At 35.7% G+C, this 26,636-nt stretch overlaps 1 protein-coding gene across 1 annotated transcript in view; it reads left to right on the top strand.

Moving 5' to 3' along the window:
* Positions 1-25,423, top strand: part of LOC129226949 (uncharacterized) — a 36,480-nt gene extending 11,057 nt beyond the window's left edge. Inside the window, exons 8-15 of the mRNA XM_054861577.1 lie at positions 543-759; positions 4,233-4,387; positions 4,972-5,065; positions 10,353-10,441; positions 13,924-14,133; positions 16,525-16,663; positions 21,908-21,966; positions 22,893-25,423. Coding sequence (XP_054717552.1) covers positions 543-759; positions 4,233-4,387; positions 4,972-5,065; positions 10,353-10,441; positions 13,924-14,133; positions 16,525-16,663; positions 21,908-21,966; positions 22,893-25,352 — 3,423 coding nt within the window. The 3' untranslated portion in view covers positions 25,353-25,423. The remainder of the gene's footprint in view (positions 1-542; positions 760-4,232; positions 4,388-4,971; positions 5,066-10,352; positions 10,442-13,923; positions 14,134-16,524; positions 16,664-21,907; positions 21,967-22,892) is intronic.
* The last annotated feature ends 1,213 nt before the right edge of the window (positions 25,424-26,636 follow it).

Raw genomic sequence — 26,636 nt, 5'->3', positions numbered from 1 at the left:
CAAAGTGTGACATTTGTGGGTAGCCTTAAAAATAAGACTCGAAACCTTAAAAAAACGCACACACAAACTCACGAGCTGCTCATTTACTGGGGGGAGGAGGGGGCATTCACTAATCAGTCTACACTACTAATCGCAAACTTTCTTCAAATCTTTAAATTTTCTTTGAAACATGTTCAACTCATAATTTTGCTCAATTGCATACTTAGTCCATTTGCAATTTTTGAGCTTGAATGCTTTTTACCTAGCGATGATCGAAGAAACTATAGCAAGAGATAAAACATCCCGTACACGTTTTTCCCTTTTGGTAAAATATAGGCTTCAGACGGTTTGCGGCCTCATGTCATTTCAAAAGAATATTTAAAAAAAAATAATAAAATTGACTGACATTTACTGACCAAAAAAAAAGGTTCTTTTTGTTTTAAGTTTCTCCGTTTTACCTCTTTCAGTCGCCAAAATCCAGAGACTAGCGCCTCCTACAGCCTATTGAAATTGCGACTTTCAACCTAACTGTGCTTATTCTGCAATTCGGAAATGTCTTTCAGGCGAGGCACGTGATGACAGAGGAGCACAAAGAAGTGAAGGACGACGACGACAACAGGAGGACAGACAGCGAAACGTACTACGGACTGCTGGAGGAAAATGTCCTCCTCTTGGAGCAGCTGCGTGACAAGGAAGAGATCTGCCGACGTCTCGAGCAAGAGCTGGAAGTTCTGGACAAGAAGGTGGACTTCATGAACGCTCACCATGGCCAGGAGACAGGTGAGGACCTGGATCATTGAGGTTGATACTTTGCTGTGGTTTTTTGATGGACACCGACAAAACTATCGATAGATTTTAGTCATTCATACGAATTTGTCACAGAAAATATAAGCAATAGCTTTGACACATTATGTGGAGGAAACGATTAGCTTAGAATCCGTTTCAATATGGGTAAATTGAAAAAGATTTTTTTTTGGAAATTCAAAATATCAAGTTTATAAAAAGTTGCTCTTACAGCACAATTTTTTTAAAATTCAATTAAAAAAAAATAGGTATGCTGCACGAGACCTAAAGTTTATAATTTTTTAAAAAACAATCTTTTTCCCTATAAGGTAAAAACACCAGTAGTAGCCACTTCAAGGTTTATATTAGAAAAAATAGGAATCCAGGTCTCCCAATAAATTCAAACGGGCAGGAGGTAATACCTCCTGCATGTTTAATGCACTTTTGAATCCATTGGGATACCTGAAATCTTTTTTTTTTAATGTAAACCTTGAAGTGACTACTACTTAAGCACTGGCCACTGCTGGTGTTTTACCATATATATTTTTAAAATTAACGAATTTTTTTAAATGGCGTGCGGCATATCTAAATATTTTTTTATTTGAATACATTTTTTAAAGTATATGTGGGTTTGTTTTAATCAACTTTGATGACATTTTGAATTTCCAAACAAAAAAAAATGTTTTTCGATACACCCTAGAAACCACAGATTATGTCACACTATTTTTCTACATATTTAATCCCCTTCCCCCTTTTTCACTAACGAGGGGACGGAATGAACTTGTTTTTCCAGTAAAAAAATTTAAACATGAGTCTTACATGTATTGATGGTGGGGGTCTAATTTTTCGCAACTTTCTTGTTTTCGCGATACACGATTGAAATCTAGTTATTTAGGGTGTTCCGTTTTAACCTGCAAGACCTTTATTTTCTCAACCGTTAGTCCTAGATTTATACTTTCATTTGAAAAAATGTTCAAATTCAGATGCAGGGTTAAGATACTGAAAGTTTGAAATGAAAATAAAAGTAAGTCAAAAAATACAAAATTAAACTTTTTATACGGACGCCTGGTCCCCTAACTTATATTTAGGAAAATAATCTCCGTTTAAAAATAATTCCAACACAAAAAGTTTGAAATTAGTACGACCAATATTCACCGAGATGTGAAACGCAGCGTTTTGTGACTTACACCACTTTTCACATGCCGTCAATAACACCGTTTGGGGGAAAATATAGCGGTTAACACGTGTTTAAAATTATATGCGTCTATAGAGTGTGGTTTTTCAAATTGTTCGAGGTTTTGTCGTGTGTTTTAGCGTATCACGGCATAACATTCGCATTTATTTTCGAACAGCAATGAAAAATATGAATACCTTGTTTTTCTTACTTTGACGACCTGTCATTCTTCTGAAAGGGCGATAAGTTCTAATCTCATCTTCTGTATGGTCCCTTAAAAGTTTAAACTGGAATATTTCCTTGAGTTTTGGTCGCATAAATGTCAAGTTTTTTGCGTCAGTAATAGTTTTCAATGGAGAAAGTTTCCCTAAATATAAGTAGGAGGACCTGGGGCCCGTATAAAAAGTTAAATTTTTTATTTTTTGATTCATTTTTATTTTTGCTTCAAACTTTCAATACCTTAACCACCTGATTTTGAACATTTTTGCAGTTGGAAGTCTACATCTAGGACTAACGGTTGCGAAAATAAAGGTCTTGCAGGTTAAAACGGAACAACGCTGAAAATGGTATGTTTCAGTGTTGTAAGTGTCGGTTCATCATATAAGATAAGGAGAATTTTCAGGCAACTTTTAAAAATATTCGAACTAAATTAGGACTAGTTCATACATGAAAAACAAATTTAATATTGAAATGGAAACCTATACGCTATTTAAGAGAATGACCAACGCTTACTGTAAAGCCTCATACGCGTTGCATAGCTAACTACAGCCATTGAAATACACAAGTATGTGCTATATTTCAATCACGTATATCTCGAAAACAGGAAAGTTGCGAAAAATTAAACCCTCACCGTCGGATTCAGCGTCTTAGACATAAATAAGAACCACGTTTCATTTTTTTAAAAGCAAGTTTATATCGTTCCCTTAAGTGTCACATTTTACCTTACCCCCCCCCTCCTCCTCTCGTCATATGTTCCATTGCATTACATAACGTTGTTCAAAAAAGAGGTGTGGTGTCAGACATTTTATTACCCACCCTCCCTCTTTGCACTAACTGTCAGAGTTTCACAAACGTCCTCTCAAATCGTGACACAATTTGTGGTAATTGAGACGCTATAAAAATGCACAACAGGAGAGTTAACTTTTAGTAATGTGTTTTGAGGCTGTACAGAGCTCTTTTGTCGTTGCAAAATATGTGTACATAAGCAATGTTAATATTTTAAAAGTGTGTTGAAGTGAACAAAAATTTATTGATGAGCATAAAAGCAAATTATTGAGTTGTATATTTTAAAGAATAGTCGCCAAATTTTGCTGAGTTTCATTGAATAAAATGAACGATCTTTTTGCGCGATTTGTTAATGGATGCAAGGGGTGAAATTGCGTGGAAAATTTCTCGCCAAGTCTTTAAATTTGTCGAATTTCTTAAAATTTCTGCAGACATTAATACCTTATATCCCGATAATAGAAAAACGAGGGCAAATAATTTTTACGTCAAAAATATGTCTCAGGATGCTCTTTTGATTGCTAACCATTTAAACGTCTTTCATTATTGCACTATTTGAGTGGATCCCTGAGTCACCCATATTTCATACCCGCAAATTTTTGTCCTATCTCGTAGCTGAACCGAGAGCTATTTTCGTTTGGATTATGATTTGAGGTAATTTTCATGTTTAGTTGAGTTTAATTTAAAATTAAAGCTGATTATCTGAGATGTACGCGCGACTCAGTTGCATTCAATTTTCTATGTTTTTACAGGAAGCTTTTATTACTGTAGAGCACCGTTTAAACGTATTTCTAGGAACCGTTCCTAAAAAAAAAAGATAAAACTTAAATTATTTCAGTCTGAAGTAATAAAATTATTAAAAAATCTAGTGTAAAAAAAAGCTTATTTATTTCGCAGATAAAAAAAACAGATGTGCAGGCTGCTACTCACGCTCAAAAATTTCCAATGATAACTACAAGTGGGTCTAGGGGTAGAGAGAGAGAAGAATGGCTAAAGTTGGCTTAAGAGATAAAACAAAATTACTTATTACAGATACGCGGGACCACTGTAAAGCTAAATTCAAAAATTGAATGTGTACTCTTATAAGTGTAAGTATCAAAACGTCCATGTTGTCTTGCACTTGGGATAATGGAAGGAATGAGCTTTCTTTTCAGTGAAAGTATAATCAAAACTTTTTTTTCTGACGTTCTCCACAAATACACTCGTTTTTGTTCAGTTTGCTTTTGGTAATGTTTTTCATTGAGAAATTCAAAAATTGCATTACAGTTGTTTTTAATAACCGTATTGTCGGCAGAGAGGTATAGAGAAAAGCTGTGGGAGATGCATAAACCCGGTGCTACACCCAGAGATGTCCAGTGCTGTCTGCTTACGATGTCCCAGCTCAAGAAGAGGATCGAAACGTTAGAAAAGTGCACAGAGAAGCTGAGGAATGACAGAGAATCTGTTGAAGTGAGTAGAAGTGAAGAAATCATTTTGCACAATTTCTTCTGAACACAGACAAACCGCGGCTTTTCGTTTATTAATTTAAATGCTCTTTGTACCTAAATGCAAGAAAGTGCCGATTATTCGAACAGCAAAATTATCCGAATGCATTCTGTTTCTTTCGTTTTTTACCCCGTAAATACATAAAATCTAAAATACAGGGATCTTTGAGTAGTTGGACTGAATTAATTCAAATGTTTTTTGCTGGTCTAATTTGGACAAAACCTTAGTGAACCTCGATAGCACCCTCTGACTACGCAGCCCAGGTTGTAATAATCTAGGTTAACAGAGCACCACAGTAACTTTAACCATGTCTCCACTAAATTTCGCTGTTTTCCATTAAGTTACCATTGAGTAGTGGATGCCAGGGTTCCGTTTAGCGCCTCTTGCAGTCAAAATGGGCAACGTTCAATCAAAAATAAACCAACTTTGAAGCTTGTTATTTTAGGAAAAAGCAAGCAGAAAGGAATAGCTAAAACTACGTATTGATCATACTGACTGTGCATCTAGTAACATTCGTTTAGTTTGACTGTTTAACTATTTCTCATTAGGATAGTTTCCGCTACCATTCTAAGCAGCAAGAAGACATGACTTTGGATCTTTTGGAAAAAATGCGGGAACTTCAAGCAGCTGGGTCTTCTGCGGGTAAGATAGTATTTTTATAATAGAATGTGAAACTCACCTAAGTGATACATTATCACGCGACTTTTTTTTCTCTGTTTTTCTTTCAACTGTGACAGATATTTATCCTTCGAATACGATTAAGAAATTGTTTATTTTAGTTTAGGCTATCTCGATAAGTATTTCTTCATCGTATATGCGAAACCACGTGGCTCAGGGTGAAAAACAATATTCCCAAGTTAGTAGACGGTATGTTTGAATTGTTGAAAACGATGACTTTTCTCTTAACAACAAGATTTATTTAAAACTAGGGGCCCCACCCCGGCTGTTACATTATTAAACATCCATAATGAAAGAAATATTTTCTTTTTGTAATGTACAGAGTGATTCAGAAAGAACGTTGGGTTAATAATAATTGTAGCAATTTGGGAATATTGGACGTACATACAGCTCTCTGGTGGAACTTGAATGAAAGAGCGAGTTGCAAAGTTTTAATTGGCGACCGCTAGATGTCTCTGCGTGTTATTCTATCTGTCTCCCTTGTTATTTATTACTCAGTTAGCCAAAATGGCGATCAAGAGAGAGGTGATTTAGTATCTTATGATTGGCTCCCTCTAGATCACCAGAAAGGGACTGCACAGAAATACTGGGGCCTGTCACAAATGACTTTTACGGGCCCCCCTCGATACCGTTTACCCCTACGTCTCTTCATATAATCTACCCCTCAGTTTAAGCCCCTCCCTTCTCAGACTGAGGCGCAGGCCCAGGCCAACAGGTGTCCTTTCTCCCTTCCTGTGCACGCCTCAGTCTTCAGACCTAACACCATGTGATTCTTCGTTTTTGTACCATTTTTACTCTTAGAAATATACACGTTTGAAACTCCAACATTCTTTTTGAATCACCCAGTATTTAATCAACTTTCACTAACTGCCAATAAAATTTTATTGACACTTTCTTTGGTTTATACAAATGATAGCAGTTCTTAATACGGTGAAACCCCTCCTAACGGACACCCCTTTAATGCGGACACCCCTCTTATGCGGACAGTTTTTAATTCCTCGGCAGAGAGACATTAAACCTAATGTATAAGGAACCTCTCTCGTACGGACACCCTCAAATACGGACGCGGACACCCTTTTCGAAGTCATTTACATTGATATATCCTTTTTTGCGGACAGTATTTAAAACTTGAGAATTAAATAGCTACTCCATTGAAAGGCTTCATTTAATGCAAAGTCGACCAGCTTATACGGAGATAAAAAAAATATTTCTTTGCAATTTTACTTTGCATCTACTGCGTAGCAAAAAATTTTCAGCTTGACACCGAAATGCATTTTTCATTCCAAAAAACATCATCAAATCGTCAAAAATAAAAGAAAAGAAAAGAGAAAATGATTATTCTGCAAGTTTCTGTCTGTATACCCCCACCCTCCCCCGTTGCCTTGTTCCTTTTCAGATGACTAACAAGCAGGCGTGTTGTGTCTAAGTGGAGCCGAGTTGACGCGCCATCTAACAAAAATATTTTATAGAGAATAAAAGTAAAGCCAATGCAATATCATAAAGTAAACTTAAGGGTAAAAGCATTCAGTTGTTTCATCGTTCTCATTGAAATGGCTCTGAATACTCATCGTCAGCGTCGTACTCTTTCTCTTAAAGAAAAAATTGAAATTATAGATTTCGCAGAAAAAAATAAAATTGGAATACGGAACATTGCTGAAAAATTTGGTGTGGGACGCACACAAATTTGCTGTATATTAAAAGGAAAAGAGAAGTTTAAGAAAGAATGGTTCATAAATGGAAACCAAGAGAAGAAAAAAGATTTTCCTAAAAGTAATGCCCTTGCAGTGGATGAAATTGTGTTTAAATGGTTTGTGTCCGCAAGAAGCAAAAATATTCCGATTTCTGGCCCTATTTTACAAGAAAAGGCGAAAGAAGCAGCTACTGAAATGGGTATAGAAAATTTCAAAGCTTCCAATGGATGGTTAGATCGTTTTCGAACGAGACATGATATCGTTTTTTAAAAAAATATGTGGTGAATCCATGGATGTGGATGCTGACGTTTGCGAGAAATGGTTTGAGAAAGTGCCTAGTTTGATTGAAAATTACGAGCCATGTGACATTTATAACATTGATGAGACCGGTTTGTTTTATAGAGCTCTGCCAGATAAAACCTTAACTTTACGGAAAGAAAACTGCTCTGGTGGCAAAATCTCCAAAGAACGCTTAACAGTTTTGTTGGGTGCCAGCATGGATGGTACAAAATTAAAACCAGTTGTCATCGGAAAAGCAGCCATACCTCGCTGTTTTAAAGGACTGGATATAAAAAAATTACCTGTAGACTGGTATTCAAATAGAAGAGCGTGGATGACAACCAGTGTCATATCTGATTGGCTTGTAACTTTTGATAAGAAGTTGGGGAGAGAAAAAAGGCATATTGTTATTTTTATGGACAACGCGCCCTCCCATCCCAAAGACTTTCACTTGAAAAATATAGAAATAGTCTTCTTGCCAGCAAACACAACATCGAAATGCCAACCTATGGATGCTGGGATAATTCAAGCATTTAAAATTCAATACAGACAACTAGTTATGAAGCATTTAATCAATAAAATGGAAGAAACTAAAACAAGTAGCGAATTGTCCAAAACAATTGATGTGTTAGATGCAATCAACTGGGTTAAGCACGCATGGAAGGAAGTTAAAAAAGAAACAATAGTAAGTTGCTTTAATCGCGTTGGATTCAAAAAAGGATCTGCCACAGAGGAAATTGACAACGAAGTTGATTGTGACAATGATGGATCCGATTTGCAGTCGTTAATGCAACAAGCAGGGTTCACAAATGTGACCGCTGAAGACTATGCTCCCATCGACGACCAAGTTTTCACTGAAGAAAGCGAAACAGAAATTGCAAGCATAGTGCGCGAAATTAACGAAGATCATACAGTTGAGGATGACGATGAAGATGAACTGTCCGTAAAAGAAGACGTTAAAACAATTAAAAATGTTAACGAAGCTTTAAGCGTATTAGATGGACTCAGGGAATTTTCAATTAAACACAACGATCCTAAAGGACTAGACTTGGTACAAGAACTTAAGATACATTTCGAAAATGAAAGACTTTCATCGATCAAAACATATCAACAGACATCAATCGAACAATTTTTTAAAAGTACAAATTAGGTATGTAATTTTATGCGAACCTGTTATTTAAATCTCTTTGAGTGTGCAAAACTGTAATATTTGAATTTAACCTGATAAAATAATTGTTTATTATGTATATGTTGGTAAAAACTAGTAAATTAAAAAAAATCTATGCATATGAAAGAGTAGAATTCACACATATTTCATTTAAGATTTCAAAAAAACATAAACAAATAACTAAAGTTAATTAAATTAAAAAAACCTCTGTAAAGCGGACACCCCTCTCTTACGGACAAAAAAGTTTGTCCCGTTAGTGTCCGTAATAGAGGGGTTTCACTGTATTTGCTTCATTTTAAAGTTATCATTACCGTATATTTATTTATTTTTTGTTGAGAACCGCTAAGTTGAGAACCCCGTTTTTACTAATACTAATACACATACCACCAGTAAACGTGTCTTTTGTGACAGTAAAATATATAGTCATTTTTTTAAAAAAAACACCCGATTTCCAACAAACACATAAATTTAAATTTTTGTGTCAAAGATGAATCAAATGTCGTTTTAATAAAAGTTTACTCTTGTACCGACATAGTTGAAGATCGAACTAATAGTAAAACTTATTTTGGTACTTTCTCTCTGATATTTTTTACGAAAATAGTGAATTAAAGCATTAATCAAATCTTATTTTATCGGTTTTTAAATGACAAATTTGAATTAAGAGAAAAAGTTCAAGCTTTGAGGAACCCTTAAGTAATCTCCATGGAACCCTGAGGTTCCATGAAACACACTAAAGGGAATGAATATATTAGATTAAATTAGAGCAAGACGGTTAGTACGAATTTAGAAATATGTAGCTACGTTTGCTAGCGATTCCAAAAACTTACCCTGTTTTCATAACTTACAAAAAAAAAAATTCATTTGCAAATATTTTTGTGTTAAGGAATTCACATCTGTGCATGTATTTAGTTCATAAAATCAAAAATATTTGAATTGATCTTGTTGTAAAAATTTATACATAAAAATTTACCAAAATCACTAGTAATTGGCACCTGATATCCCAGTGTATGACACCTCGTAATCCAGTAATTAGCACATGTTAATAGAAATGGAAAATCACTTTATTTTTCACTTTTCGATTACGTAAAAATTTTATCATCATAAAAAAAAGTTAATGTTGATTTAAAGTAGGTAATTTTACATAAATTAATGTTAAATCACACATCTTGACGTTGGAAAAGTATTTTAGAGAAATAAAAATAAATTTGGAGTGTTGCATGGAAAAAAATATCGAGTATATTGCTGTTTCATTATTTGGAATGCAGTTTCGATTTTATAGCTATTTTCACAGAAAAAGGAACATTGACCCAATGATTCTAAGAGACCATAAAAAATTAACCAATTCTGTACAGTCGCAATATCTGACTGAAGGCAAAATATATTTCTTTTTTATTGTTTCTCTTAAAAATTTAACAGTATATTATGTAGGATTCAAATCAATAGTAGAACCCATGTAATATAATTCCTGCAAAAGTATCAGAAATCAAACTAGTGACATATTGCTTAACACATTAGTGTTTATAGGCACATGTGCCAATTACTGGAGACTAGCAAAACCGAAGCACCATTAAATGGCATCCATCATTATTTCAAAAATCCAAAAAGGGACAAAAATGTATTTCTACCCACTCAAAGTAACTCCTATCAACTAAACAAAACTTTTGACATCGAAAATTTAAAAAATATTTTAAGTCAGATTTTAATGGATTCATGTCCATGCTTCCCTTAAGCCAGATAAGAAGCTTTTGCAACAAATGTGGCTGATTTGACACAAGCCACAATTGTTTCTTTTTCCTATGCACTGCTACCATTTAGTAACATGAATTAAAATTATAATGTTTCAAGTAAATGTACAATCAGTTGGTATATAGCCTTCTACTTCCAAAAGATTGGATACAAATCTTATTTAAGGACATTTTCGTTGGAAGTGCCAATCACTGTTGACCTGCCAATTACTGGGAGTGTTACCGTATGTGGACGGAAAATTTTCGAAATCTATCATTCCAATTTGTATTTTTTCGCGTGCTCCTTATCGGGTTCTCTTACCAAGTTTTTGACTTCTTTAAATTGATCAATTCCACTAAAAGGGAACTGATTTTTGAAATCGTTTCAGATTGCGAGTCACCGCAACACTCAACAAATACCTTGAATGTGAATGTGGTGGAAAGACTTCAGCAGTTATCAGCACTGCTCGTTAAGCAGGTAAGCTGTTAATTCCTGGTAAAAAAAAAACACTTTTATGAACTGTTACGATAGACTTTTTAATGTGTTAAGGCATTTGATTTTTAACTTTCAGCTCTATCCCACCCTCTCAGACCACCCTAATGTCGCACTGGAGAATGTGTGACATCACGGTGGTTTGAGACAGTGGGATGGAACGGGACGTTGTTTCAAAGGCCTAGCCCATAGATGGTCAAGACTAACTTTCTTTAAAAATCTCAGTTGTTACTAAATACCCAAATTATTTCTTATAGACTAAGAGACTTCACAAAAGACTATAAAGACTTTCTTATAAACAACACACACACACACAAAAAAAAAAAAAAACATAAGGTGCATTAAAAAATTTTGTTTGAAGAGAAAGTACATACATTGACAATCATTTATCGCTCGGTCTGCCAGGGAGGGTAAGGGACCGGGCAGGGTGGCGGATGGTCAAAGTCGCAAATTTTCAGCAGAAAAACTGCAAATTTCAGTTCAGCAACTGTTTGAAAATCGCCATAAAACCATTCAGCTGAAACATTCAGCGTCATAACCCCCTCCCCCCCACTTCCCCGCCATTTTAGGGCTCCGACGCTCTTTAACCATTATCCCCCTAAAATATAAAGAGACTCCAAAAGAATGAGACAAAAACCGCGTTCAAAAATCGCCGCACAACTTTTTAACTCCGCAAATTCTGCGTCATGTGTCTCCTCCCCCCTCTCTTCGCCGCCATTTTTGGACACCAATGCTCTTTATCCATTATTATCAGAATAACGTTCTGGAATGGTTTTCGAGATAGCCGATGGCAGATCTCTATTCATGCTTTGATATTCAGACATTAGAGGGGGTCTTTCTATTTCTTGAAGAGGAGTGCTCTGTAACATTTGGTAGGGACATCTTTTTTTTTTGGGACCGGAGGGGATGTTCTCCTTGCTAAAGTGTCAGAACCGAAAACCATTTCACCAGTTTATTCTTATGAAAATGGCTGAAGAGCATTGGTGCCCGAAAATGGCGGCGAAGAAAGGGAGGTGGGGGAGATGATGACGCAGATGCGCTGTTTTTATTCTTCAAGGCACTTTTTGAAATTGGTTTCAATTTCATTCTTTTGAAAAGTTTTTCTATTTTTAAGGAGAGGGGTGGGGGGGGGGGGTGCCAATTTTGAGGGCAAGTGCTCCTTCCAGTGCCTGAATACTAAGGCATGAATAGAGATCTGCCATCGGCTATCCCGAAAACTTGTAATTTATTCTAATAACCAGCTGCGTCACCCGGCTTTGCACGGTCTACCTCGAAAATAAAAGTTATGTCAAGTGATGCGTGTTCAACAATTAGGCTTGAACAAAAAAAAAAAAAATCTAAAATTTCCCGACAGGTTGAGAAAAAATAAACAAAAAGGAAATTTTTTTAATCTCGAAACTTATTCGAGCAATTTATTCTAACAAGAATAGTTAAAGAGCATTGGTGACCAAAAATGGTGGCAGTTGAGGGAGGGGGATGGTTGGGAGGCTCATGACGCTAAATGCTCAGTTTCAAATTTTTGTGTCGTGGTTTTAGAATCCATCTTTTGGAGAATCTTTATATTTTGGGGGGGGGGGGGGGGGGGGAGGTGCTATGCAACATTTAGGGGGATACCTTTTTGGGGGAGAAGGACACTGAACTAAATTGTTTGAAATCTGAGGCAGGCAATAAAGATTATCCATCTGCCATCTCAAAATCATTCCAGCAAAATGTTTTTCTAAAATCCATAGCTAAATCAGTCGCGCCCTTTATAGTTTAAAATCACCCCCTCCCCTCAAATTTTAAGAGTGCAATGTATAATTTGACCCCCCCCCCTCATACAGATCAATCACCCCTTGTTGTTTTGCAAAACAGGAAGAAACACGCCCATACTCGTAATCATGACATAACTGTAACGAAAATACAAGTATGAAAACAAAGCAATGTAACCAATGTAATCGTACCAGTACAACATTTTGCGCGAAAATGCCTGATTTTAAACGGGAAGAGCCAAGTGTGCTGCGTTTTCCTCACAAAATCTGCAGAAGTTCACCTGCAGAAATTTAGAAGAATTCTGCAGATATTTTAAAGGCTTTACCTTTGAAAAAACTGCAGTTTCATGCAGAAACCTGCAGTTTTTCTGCTGAAAATTTGCGACCACCCGCCACCCCGCCCGGTCCCTTACCCGCCCTGGCAGACCAAGTGATAAATGCTTGGCTGTACTTTCTCTCCATACAGAAATTTTTTATGTACCTTATGATCACTTTTTTTGTGTATTCTATATATAGCTCTTGTTCTATTATAACTCTCGTATTTATTTCCCACCTTACGGGTATGTCAGTTTTTTGAAACCTAACCAGATTCTATACATAAAAGCAAGTTCTTAATTCTTAAATATATACTTAATTATTGGATGCCCGGTCCATTAAAAAATATTTGCGAAATAAAAACATAAAATTTACCTGAATACTAGTTTGAAATTGTTTCCTCTAGAGAAGCAGAAAAGTACATTTTCATCTCATTTCCAAAAACTTGAAAAGTCAAAATCTACTTTCAATTTTCGCTGCCAGATTTTAAAAATATGTCTGGTTTTTTACTTAAATAAGCGATTGGTCTCAAATTATTTCTATTGATTAATAAATTATCCTTTGGTCTTCGAAATTTATTTCACACAATACAATTCTAGCACTTGAATGCGCTTTCTTGTGGTGATGAAAGAAATTAGCCAAAGAGGAAAACCATTTCAAATTTGCGCGGAAAAAACAGATGTCTCATTGGACAAGTCAAATTCTACGGAAGTGGGTCGGTCTTGGTTCTCGCTTCTTTCAGTTGCCATTAGCCGTGATTACCAGCGCCTCCTATATTTTATTTGTGATGCGTATGATAGCAGAGAATCGTTCTTAAATATCTTTTTTAAACATTTTATCGTCTGATTTAAAAAACAAAAGAGAGAGAGAAACTAAAATACAAAACTAAATTGAGATGAAATACAAATGGAATTGTGACAATTCTTTTCATCTTTAAAAAAAAAAAAAAAATATTTTGTGACTTTTCTGATTTTCAGGACTTTTCTTTGGTACTTTTTCAATAATACGTGCACACTTGCCGCATTTTAAAGCTTAGTGAGTATTTCTCAATTTATTTATTACCACCATATCCGATTAAAGCAAAAATACTTTGTTTGGAAATAAAATAAGTTACATTTTTAATGGGTTTTTAAATAAATTATTCCATCAACATTTTATGAAAAGTTCCATTAAAATGTAAAAACGTTTTATCAAAAGCATTAAACAACATTAAAAGCTACATTAACAGTTGTAGAACACGTCAGCAATAAAATTGCAAGCTTGAAATTGCGTCAAATGTATAAGAATCACAAAGTTTTAAAATGGCGCCAAGTTTTGATCCGATGCCGAAAATCTACAATTTCTTCTTTTCAGTATCTCGTTACTTTTTATCCTTTTGTGATTTTACTTTTGTCTTTGTAGACTCGTGACTTAGAGGAAACTCTTGCTGTAAAGTCACATCAGATTTGTCAACTGCGGTGGGAGCTGTTACATCGAGATCTGTCTACTGCAAAGCTGGAAACGGAACTCCATACGCAGTCCGCTCATCGGAAGCGATCCCACTATGCCCATTTTAGATCGCACTCGTCCGAAGAAACCTCTTCACTCATGCCTCCCCTCATTCCACCAGAAGTAAGGGGCTGTCCATTCTCGATGTCAAACCTTTTTTCAACGTTTTTGACCCCTCTCCCCCTTTGTCACAATAGAGCCGTTTCTGTGAACACTTTCGACCCCGGAAAAACCTGCTTTTCACCCCATTCCGGTTATTTGCGGGGTATATGTGGATTGTTTCTCCTCCTGCTTGCTTTTGGGAGCAAAGCGGAATTTTACCCAGAATGCATTACGCGAAACAAGTTCGTCTACTAGCCACTAAGGATGCTAGGTAAAAACCGCTTTCTGTGGTACAATGGAAAACCTCTTTTTACGGGAGAATAAACGGGGAATTTTTCAATCAGTTTTTTTGCGGAGCCAGAGCGGGGATTTACCGAGTTGAAAAGTGTGTTGTGAACGCGGCTGATGTGATTTACTTCGCCTTACCCCATCCTCCTACTTTGTCACATATCCTGCTATTTTTCATAACACATTTTCATTCAAAAATTGCTTGATGTCACACTTGTTCTTACCCACTTCCTCCCTCTGGTCACAAACTGTTACACTTCACGAGCCCCCACCCCCACCCCGCGTGACATCATTTGTGCACGACCCCTAATATGATATTTTCTGACTACGCTAACTACACAGAGCAATGTTTTTTATTCTTGATTTATGCTATTGATTCAAATTAAAAATAATTAAAATAATAATAAGATCTATTTACATAACAATAATTGTATGTGTTATGTATCGTTGCGTATCGAAGCGCAAATATAGAATGATAATTGTTGCAAAATACGAAATATATACGAGAGCGCACCGAACTTAAATTCTTAGGAAGGAGGATATTCAATTTGCCGAACTTATAACCCCGAATTATACGGGATGATAAAATTAGAGCATACAAATATACCTTTATCTAAAAAAAAGAGCTTAAGCGTCATTCAAATAAAAAAGAAATGCAATTTTTGCAAGTTACATCACCAAATTTCCGCATTGTCGAACAAAATTTGCTGAATAAGAAAAATTTTCAGAGATCACCTTCCAAGACAGATTCATCAGGACGCTTTTGAATATGTAGTGCTTTCAGCTTTCAAATCCTCATGCATCAATTTACATATATAACCGACTTCAAAAAGGAGGCGGTTATCAATTCATACCGTATGTATGTTTTTTTTTTTTGTTTGTCCACTCATAGCGTCTCACCTAGTGAACCGATTTTGATGATTCTTTTTTTAATGGATAGGGGATGGCTCAAAATTACTTTGTTTTATTTGTTCTTTAGAAAAAAAGCTATGGGCAAAAAAACAGTAAATTTTATGCAATTTCCCTATTAAATGATTTTGTAGCGAAGTTAGCACTTTTCATCCGTGGATAACGGTGGCTCAGTGGTAGAATTGTTGCAAAATACGAAATATATACGAGAGCGCACCGAACTTAAATTCTTAGGAAGGAGGATATTCAATTTGCCGAACTTATAACCCCGAATTATACTGGGGATGATAAAATTAGAGCATACAAATATACCTTTATCTAAAAAAAAGAGCTTAAGCGTCATTCAAATAAAAAAAAAATGCAATTTTTGCAATTACATCACCAAATTTTCCGCATTGTCGAACAAAATTTGCTGAATAAGAAAAATTTTCAGAGATCACCTTCCAAGACCTCTCATCAGGACGCTTTTGAATATGTAGTGCTTTCAGCTTTCAAATCCTCATGCATCAATTTACATATATTTTTATAAATAAAAATCTACTAACGGAGTGTCCTACTCGACATTCTAATTAAATTAGAAACTTCAAACAAATTTAATCTTGCTCAGAAAACTCCGCAGATTCGACTGGTATCAAAATTTTAAATGTACAAGTATTTTTTCACCACCAAAATTGCAAAAGAATGTTAATTGCGTTTTTAAATAACATATAGAGATGAGACCCGAATAAATGGAAAAGTTTCCCTAGGACTGTTTGACCGGTAAATTTCGGTCGATTTTAAGAAGACAGCCTACAAGCGTGTTTACGTTTCCCCGTTCAGGTTAGAATATTTCACGCGATTCTCAATCAATTACAACATGAATAGGTCTGACATCACTGATCGTTCATACAGTCAAATATCAATGATAAATGAAAGTAAATTGATTACAAAACGGGCAATTTAGTGCTGCAGATTTTCGACGCTTTCACCGATTACATTTACAGCTGTAGCTCATGCAACATCTGCAGATGAAGAAACATAACATAGCACTCCCTTACTGATTAAATGCAAATTTTGCTGGTTTTAAATTTTGAAATAAATTTTTTGAATAAGGGCAAATGCTTTCAATTGAAAAAAAATATCAAGAAAAATTCTTAACTTCATTTGAGTGCAATAATTTATTTTAAAAAATATAAAAAAAATTTAAATTGCACAATGTTTTTTTTTTTTTTCCAGAACCTCAAAAGTGCGCAATCAAACATTGTGGCCGATATTTATGGCACTGGAATGCAAGGAGGAGAATTTAAAGCTACTCAGCTAACGACTACAGTTCAGAAACTGAACCAAGAACTTCTTAAACTGGCTATGCACACAGGTTAGACATTTTTATTAATTCTAATGCAACATAGAATTACTCATTTCCTTTTCAAACTGCAGTAGACCGTCAAAATTCACACGCACATTTCAAAGCTCTCTCAGCCGAAAATCAGTGATTTTTACTTTCTTCTATATCTAATATATAGAAGAAAGTATTGGATTCGTGCAAATTTTCGAATTTTGATGGATTCGAACGTTTTGAGGTGTGCTGAGTCCATTTCGACCATTTTTGGAAAATGTCTGTCTGTGTGAGTATGTGTGTCCGGTTGTGTCACGTATGTGTGTGACCAGTTTTTTGTGACCGCTCTACAGCAAAAACTACCGTATGAAATCGAACAAAATTTGGTACACATATGTGTCCCTATGGGAACTTGTGCCCGTTGGTTTTTGGCACGAATTCCTTCAAGGGGGGTGGAGCAATGTGACTTTTGATGAGTTTTGCATAACTGCTATTACCCAGGAAGTAACTGGCGGAATCAAACAAAATTTAATCCATATGGTTGCCCCTAACAGGAACAGGTGCTGAATCAATTTTGGTGTCAATAGCTGAAACGGGGGTTGAGCTATAGAACGTTTTTTGTCGTCAATTGTGACTGCTGTATCTCAAGAAATAACGAACAGAATCAAACAAAAATTTATAGCCCTTAGAGGGTATAAGAACTGATTTTATTTTTGTGTCAACAGCTGAAAAGGGGGTGGCGCAATCGAACGTTCTTTTTTTTTGATTGTGAGTGCCATATCTCAAGAAGTAATGATACGTTCTGGATGAAATTTGGAATAAATGTGAATCCATATGTAAACAGGCGTTGGTTAAATTTTGGCGCCAAACGCTCCACGAGGTGCTAATTTTTTTTTTTTTGAGCAATCACGATTGCTTATTGTTCTCACTTGACTGTTTTGATGTGCTATCATTTTATTTTCCCGCCAGCACCCTCTGCAGCATCACCTTCGACTGACTCCTCACGATGCTGCTCCTCTAGCGAAAGCCATCTCCAGGTTGCGTCAATATCCTACACTTACACGCATACATACACGCACGTACAAACACATACACACCATACATACACCTACACACACACGCATACATACAGACAACTACACATACACACACACCTACCCACAACTACCCACACACTCATGCCTGCACACAGACACAAACACACACGCCTACATACACACACTCGTGATTGCGAAAAACATAATTTGAATTCCAGATGTCAAAATTCAAATTAATTTTTAATTTTTTTTTTCGCGAATAAAAATAGCTTTATTAATGCAACAATAAGAAAGATAAATCGTAATAAACTGTCGTCTGCGTATTTCTCGTGATTTTGATTGTATGGAAATATATATTCGCAACTCCAACGAACTATAGGGGGCACTGCAGTCACTGTCTAATGGCGGAATTGAAAACTAAAACAAACGCATGTGGTAACGAAGAAAATGCTAAAAGTGTTGTGATTTTTGTTCGTATGTATGATTTTTTCGCTTTATTCATTTGAAAAGATTTTTCAAAGTCTTTTGGTTATTCTGACCCATATAGAAAGAGATTAGAAACCAAAAAGTATTACGAAAGTAAACAATTAATGCAGAACACACAGTAGGTTGTTCTGAAGCAGCCATTTTCACGATGTTGAATTCGACATTCATAAATTTTTGGTTCGCTTCGAACGGCATTTTCATTTTGTACCGTTTTTTCTATACATTAGTACATATTAAGTTCAGTTTCGTGACATTTCCGGCATTTGTTGACATTTTTGTCACATAGTGCACATACGTGGCAGACTGTCAAGAGTAACGTTTAACACTAGATAATTTATTCCTATGACTATATGATTGGACATCCAAAGAAATCATGCATTTAATTCATTCGTCATGGAACCTGATATGCGAAATCTTGTCAAGATACATTATTCTTTCACACAATTTTAAAACTATAACCCTATAAACAGATTTTTGGCGAACTTTTATTTTTTATTGTTCAAATTCTTAACGTTCTTTCTGGATTTTTCAATCTGTTCTGCGATAAATATTTTCAAGAAAATTTATTTGCATACTGTCTATTTCAGTAGGATACTGTAGTAACAAAGGTTATTTAAATCATTTATGTGGAATTAGGTTAAGGAAAAGTGTCCAGTCAATGTTGTTAAGTTCGTTTTTTTTTTCCATCGAATTGAAAAACTGATTCAAATTCACTCAGAACAAAATAAATAAAATGTGTACTCACAGTTTATATATGGTGGTAGTTTTCTTTTCAGTTGATTGACCATTATTTCTTTTCGCTTATCGAATTCTGTAATCTTACTATCATTTTATTCCACTCATGATAAAAATTAAAAATGGTTTAACTAAAAATGCGAAAACTCGCCAAGGCTACTTTGCTTGCACAATACTAAAACTACTATAACCCTAAACAAATTTGGCGAAACCTTTCAGCTGAGAATAAAAGGAATAAAGTAAATTCTTTCTCGGTTAAACATTTTTCATTTTGTTCTACGATAATAAATTCAAGAAAATATTTTGCATACTGTCCATTCCAACTAAATGCTGCTGTAAAATATGATTAGTTAAATTAATTTAAGATTAAAAAAACTCATATTCTTACAAATTCATACAAAACAATAAAAATTTTTACCTGGTATTACGTTATCCAATTTTGTTAATCCAGACTTTTCTTGTTTACGCTTCCACCATTTAATACTTTTTTGAAAGAAATAAGAAAAACCAACATTATTTTGAGAAGCTCGAGAATACTACTAAGGGACGAATTAATTTCTGTAGCTGAAAGCAAACTAAGACACATCGATTGCGTTAATAAATACTCAGAACAAACTGCCTGTGTTTACGTCAACAGACACACGTGATGCGCAACGTGGCAATGTTTTAGGTGCAGACGCAGTTTTATAAATCACCGCAAGGTAGCGTATTCGAGCGCTGGAGTTCCGAATATATAATCGGAAATATTATCTCAAAATGATTTAAAATTATTAACTGTTGCCATCTTATGTTTGTTAACAAATAAAATATTTGTAATTAATTCAAGCAAGTCTTTTGAAATAACTTTCAGTTCTCGCTCTTTGCTTTGATTTTGCGATAATTCAGACATTGGGATGGTCGTCAAGTTTTTGCATGTGTAATTTGGTTCTGTTGGGAATATTGCTTCCTCGTCAAGTATGGGGATTGGGGAGGGATTAGAATTGTAAGAAAGATATAGAAGAAAGTTTCGTGATGGCCACAACATAGTAGTTTTTTTTTTTTTGGTACGTATACCAACTTTTCCTTAAAGAAATCAATCAGTCGGTGTATTTTTCGGGTGATCATTCAATTTGTGTTGCTTAATTATTGTTTCATAGTTCAACTTATGCTTTTTGCAATCACGAGTGTGTGTGTGTGTGCAGGAGTGTGACTGTGTAGGCATGGGTGTGCCGACGTGCATGTCTGTGTATATGAGTAGGCATATGAATGTATGAGTGTATAAGCATGTGTGCATGTGTAGGCGTGCGTGAGTGTGTTTGTGCACGCGGGTGTGTGTGTATGGGCAGACGTGCGTATGGACGCCACCGCTCAGCAGCTCGCTGGAGGAACAGCCTCGGGGAGCCGGTCGATGGCTGCGGTACAACAGAGGCAAAAATAAATCAACGGACGAACGGACGGACGTCTAAAACCGCCAAGTGAGAACAATAAGCAATTCGTAATTGCTCAAAGGGAAAAAAAATTGAATTTTGACATCTTGAATTCAAATTATGTTTCTCACAATCACGAGTGTATGTGTGTGTGTATGTGTGTGTGTATGTGTGTGCATGTGTGTGTGCATGTGTGTGGGCATGTGTGTGTATATATGCATGTGTGTGTGTAGAATATAGACGCAACCTGGAGACGGTTTTCGCTGGAGGAACAAGATCGGGAGGGGCCGGTCGACGGTGGTGCTGCAGAGGAAGGCGGGGGGAAAATAAAATCATATTACCTGAAAACAGTCAAATGAGAACAATAAGCAAAGTGATTGTTCAAAAATACAAGAAAGGAACTTTTCAAGAAAGTACTATTATAAAGTATGTTATACCTAATTGTGTGTTGTATTTCAAAAGAAAAATTCCAGTTTGTTCATGCTAAAAAAAGTATACTTTCTTCACTCACTATGCCTCAAGTTTCTATGGTGTCTCCCCAGTTTTGCCGAAACGAAATCCCTCCCCCCTTATTATTCAGTTTCAATTATACATTTAGAAAATTTGGAATGTGGGCGAAACTGAGAATCAACCTTTCCTATTATGCGTATACAGGTGTTCCGCTTTATAACTTGCAAGATCTATATTTTTGTATTCGTTAGTCCTAGATGCATACTTCCATTTGCAAAAATGGTCAAAATCAGATGCAGAGTTTAGGTATTGAAAGTTTGAAAGAAACTTTCGAAGTTTGAGTCAAAAAATACAAAGCTTAACTTTTTATACGGACCCCTGGTCCCCTAACTTTTATGTAGAGAAATAATCCCCATTAAAAAATATTACTATCATAAAAAACTTGACATTTGTGCGACTAAAACTTTCGGAGATAATTGAGTTCAAAGTTTTGTAAAAAAAAAATATTTACATTTTTCATTGCTCTTCAAAAATAAATGCAAATGTTATGCCAAGATACTCAAAAACACATTACAAAACCTCGAAGAATTTGAAAAACCACACTCTATGCACACATGCAATTTTAAAACCTAGTTAATCGCTATATTTTCCCCAAAAAGGGGTTATCGATGGTGAGTGTAAAATGGTGTAAGTCACAAAATGCTGCGTTTCTTATCTCGGGGAATATTGGTCGTACTAATGTCAAACTTTCTGTGTTGGAATTATTTTTCAATGGAGATTATTCCCTTAAACATAAGTTAGGGGACCTAGGGCGCGTATAAAAAGATAAATTTTGTATTTTTTGACCCATTTTCATTTTTGATTCAAACTTTCAATTCTTAACTCTGCATCTGATTTTGAGCCTTTTTTTAAAATTAGAAATATGCATGTGTGTCTAATGTTTGCGAAAATAGAGGTTTTGCAGGTTAAACCGGAACTCCTGTATAGTGAAACATTTCTATCGAAATAAAATTTGTTATTATTTCAATATAACTCATACATTTTTTGCTATTAAAAATCGGCCTGATTTTTCTACTCAAATACAAAAAAAAGTACAAATTAAATTATGGATAATAGTCATTAACTATAACAATAGTAATAATCCGAGTGCTCATTTATTTATTTTCTAGAACATTCTGGTGAGGACATTGCAGCAGCGGAAGAGAATCAGAATTTTTCCAATTATGAGGTATTATCTTTTAAGATACGTATTACGGAATAATTAGATTTCTCCATTGTTTTACTGTAAAAATTTCCCATACATTTTACAGCAATATTTGCTGTCAAAGTTGGGGCCAGCAACTTTTACCGTGAATTTTAGGACACTTTGAACCGGAAAAGAAGCGAAAATCGTTTTTTTGTTTCTATGTGATACATTTACTACTTGTGTATGCATACTATGCTTTTTCTTTCAAATACTATATGGTATAATATCCTCGTGTATAAGTATTTAAGCACCAAATCATATTGATTTAGTATCGCTGCTGGCAGTGACATTGACGCTCTTTAGTTGTTGAAGACTAACTCATGTTAAACTAAAATGATTGTCGTTTTGTAATTACGTTATATGTGTTACGTTATTGTGTTCGTTTCATTTATGTTCCTATGCACATATGTGTTTGTTAATAAATATTATCTCATCTTTAACAGAACGGAAACAGGAGCAGAACCGATATATATATATATATATATATATATATATCCCATACCAAAAAAAAAAAAAAAACACGCACCATGGCTATATCAATCGTTCAAACAGATTTATATAAAAATATTTCATCCCCCAAAAAGGGAAAGTTTATCTGTAGCTGAACTCTCAAGTGTACCAAACCGTCCCTTAAACCACTTGACCACTGAGGGGCTCGGACACAGAAGACGCTTCTTATTAACTCACGTACTACATGTTGCCGTTCTTCTCTGCAGAAATTTGTTAGAGCCTAATATATTTTGATGCAACTTCAAAAATTGAATATTGCAGCAAAGAGGGAGAGAAGAAAAAACGTGTTTTGAACAAAAGAACTTGCAAAGTTTGGAATTGCATGTACTATTAATACATTGTAGAGATATAATGAATTGTTTAATGTCAATAATCAGAACTTATTTTCACGTTTTCAGATTCCTTCAAGGAAAAGCAAGGAAAAAGATCGGCACAGACAGATCACCGTCAGACGCAGCTCAGCAGACAATATCAAGGTTGTACCAGTGACTGGTGATCGACGACATCCAGATACCTCCACGACAGAGTCAGATGATTCATCAGAAGACACCTACACAAAAGTTGCTTGGAGGTCCAGTGTAGCTTCCAAAACTCATCCGGAGAACGAAAGACTATTGATGTCACATGGCGAACATCCACCCCGAGGTTACGTTCCGAGAAGGAAGAAGTTGCAAAGAGTTTGTAGAAGTAGTTCCAGTCCTGGAAGAAAGAGGTCCAACACTTTCCACACCCAGAAGGATTTAGAGAGGTCAGACATACCTCAGAAATGCCAGTCATTTCGTCTTTCTCGTGAAAAGAGCATTCTGGTGGGAGAGTCAGAAAAAGCTATTTCCGATAAACTCATTCACATTCCGAATTGTAAATCCAGCCTTGCTTATGAAGAATTAATAAAGTTACTGACTAAGAAATACCAACTTAAAAAGCGTCTGACTGAGAATTCAATAAGTATTCAGCCTGTAGTTACTGGCGAGGACAATTATGGGTGGTTAAGAGAAGTTGCATCAGATTCAAAGATTCCGTTCCTTATTCAGATGCAACAAAATGTCGAAAGCCAACTGTCAAAAGACAGTAAGTATCCAACAAGGTCAATGAGTGATAAACACAAAAATGATGTCGCAAGTGAAAGAAGAGAGCATATACAGAAAAAAAGAAGCAAAAAACGCGTTAAATCTCCAAACCATAACTCGTCATTGAATGCAGAAGGCGCTCCAAGCCCTCCAGAGTTCAATGAGCATACCATAGGAAATACTGATCCTCAGGAAGCGAAATTCGACCTCGGGTTACCGCGAAAAGAGTCACTAAAAAGTGAGGAGAATCAAGAGAATAATACGGTTTTCAGACCTAGTTGTGAAACAGACCAATGTAGCAAAGATGCAGCAACTGTAACCATTCAGCTACCAAAGAGGAAACCAAAAAAGACTCATCAACCTGTTGAGGAAAAATCTGATTCTCAGCTGCCAACGTTTACTATATCTATTCCTAAGAAACGAAGTTTAAGTTCTGAGCACGAATCGAGTATTTCTGATAATTCCTTCCGAGAAACCTATATTATTCCTCAAAGAAGCAATTCCATTGAAAATTCTGAAGACAGTCAAGCTTTTAACGATACGTCAAAATCAGCAATTTCAACACCAGATATGAAAGACTCCTCCTATAATGAACGCAATCTTACCATTTTTTATCCTAGGAAAGATGCAAAGGATTATTTTCAGTCAGAGTCCATATCAAGAAAACGTAAGGCAGAGAGTGAGGATGATTCAGGAAAAGGTACTTCATGTAGTGAAGCAACTTCTGTCATGGAAAATTCATTGTTTCAAAAGTCATCTGATCAGATAGAAAAGCCATGTCCATATAATGGTAGAGAAACTAAATCAAAAGTCCAGGAAGTTTCTTACATAAAGTCACCTTCAGCACCTCAGCTAGACTGGAGGAAAGTGTGCGCAAAGAAAATATCTCGAGAAGGTGCGCCAAATGTAAGAACTCTGATAGAAAAGTACAACAGAGTAGCAGAGTCTCAAACAGTCCAAAGTCCAGTGTCCAGCAACTTAAACTCTCCTGTAGAGAGAAGAAAAGTTTCATACACTACCAGTCATTGCCTATCCGATTCAAGCATTTCGCCTCAATCTCTCAGTGTGCCAAACACACCAAATGTGGTTTCAGCATCTATTTTTTATAATCCCCTTGTTTTTAAACCGACAAACTTAGATTTATTTTCCAGTACTCCCCCGGAAAGTCCAATGTCTAGAGCCAGAAATGAAGCTCTCATAAAAGCTAAACAAACTTTTATGTCTTCGCAAGATAAGTTACCGCAAGTATCAGATGTTCAAGAAAGTTCTAAATCCGAAATTACGAACATTAGAACTATAAACACAACCTCTATTCCTGGTACGTATGGCACAAAAGAGAATATTCCTGCAATCGACCAACATAAGCATGAAGATGATTCAGTTTCTAATTGTTCGATGGATTCAATGAGCTTAGTGGTATTTCGCACAGGAGAGTCTTGTAAAGAGTCTCGTTTGTCGAAACGAAGCGTAGAGAATCCAAAGCAAGAACAAGCCAATGAACCAAGCAGTTTAAAACCTTCTAAATCTCTGTCAAATTCTTCCTTGTTCAAAAGTGTTCTCAGCTCAGACTTTAAGGTTCCTTCTAGCCTTCTCAGGTTGAAACGCAGTAAACGGAAAAAGGATATGGGAGCAGTGAGCCACTTGTGTCGTCAAAGCCTGCTTCTGTCAGAAGATTCTCAAGATACTACTCCTCCACCATCTCACAAAAGCTGTCCTTCCTCACCCGAACTGAAATCGAAAGGTTCTATAAAACCGAACTGGTTTCAGAGGAACTTATTCCGTCATAAGTGAACTGATCATTTCATTCGTATACATTTCTAAAAAATACATTTTATTTATATATTTATGTTAATAAATAAACGTTATCCAATATATTCATTATTTCACAAATTTTAGATAAGTTTTATTAAAGCTTCACACTTAAAGGAATTTCATGCAAAAATAATAAACGCTTGAACAAAGGTTTTCTAAACATTCATATGTAACGGGTTCGGAGCTCCATTTAAATACTTGTGATGAAAAATGATTTTGATTAGAATAAAGCTACCGAGCGCGGTGAGTGGGGTAGGGTCAACCGGACAACTCGAAATATTATGTGTTTACAAGACTTTAAGTCTTTATAAAGGAAGCTCCAAAATTTTTTTTTTACCAATTGAAAGGGGTGGTAGTGCCTTTTCAGACGCCCAATAACTCATTGGAACACTGAGTCGCATTCCATTCTGAGAGGCAGAAAAGAGGAAAGTAGCAGCTTTCCTTGTTTTCCCGTGTGAGCCCCCCCCCCCCCCTTGAAACAGTACAAGTAATCTCCTTTGATGTCATGTTGTATGTGCCTAAGTAGCATATCTTTAGTGTACAAGGCGCCTATGGACTCAATCACCTGTGCAGTGATTCGCCGGGTAGGCATTTTTAACACTTGCTGTGCGTTTTCCACTTTACAATAAATATGATTGTTCAACTTTTGCCATCGTTCATTTCATTTCCCGGCTATGCTTTAAATTAAGGTGGGAATGGGGTCGTTTCCAAAAGTTTAAAAGTATTTTTTTCTGAAAGAGCATGTTTAAAAACATAGGATCTGACCATCTTTTAAATAATTTGACTAAGTTTAATATTTAAAAAAATTACTTAAATCGGTGCGCTTTCATTGTTTACGCTTCTGCCGATGACATCACAAATGATGAAATGCCATTCACTGTTGCCATGCACAGAACGTAAGATTTATTTTTTTTCTTTACTCACGTGTAATGGCAATGATATGGTTGACAGCAAGCGTAGAGCGCAATATTTAATTTGCTTTGTGATTATCATAACGTGGAATCGCGGCAGACAGATTCGCCAAAAATACATCATTTGTGACGTCATAAAGACCACGCCTTGTTTGAAAAACCGGACATTTAAAAAAAAATGATTCAAAAATAATTGTTGGGGAAAATTAAAGTATTTTCTGGGTCCATGTTATTATTTTTGCTTATTCTATCAATTTCAGTGACTAAAAGTAGTACTTTTGACTGAAAGTAACAACCCCATTCTATTATTCCACTTTTCTGCCCCTCAGAGTGGAATGCGACCCAATGTTCT

The sequence above is a fragment of the Uloborus diversus genome, chromosome 7, assembly GCF_026930045.1.
Source record: "Uloborus diversus isolate 005 chromosome 7, Udiv.v.3.1, whole genome shotgun sequence".
NCBI lineage: Eukaryota > Metazoa > Arthropoda > Arachnida > Araneae > Uloboridae > Uloborus > Uloborus diversus.
Note: the sequence above shows the minus strand (reverse complement) of the source record. Positions and strands in the feature narration are given on the sequence as shown.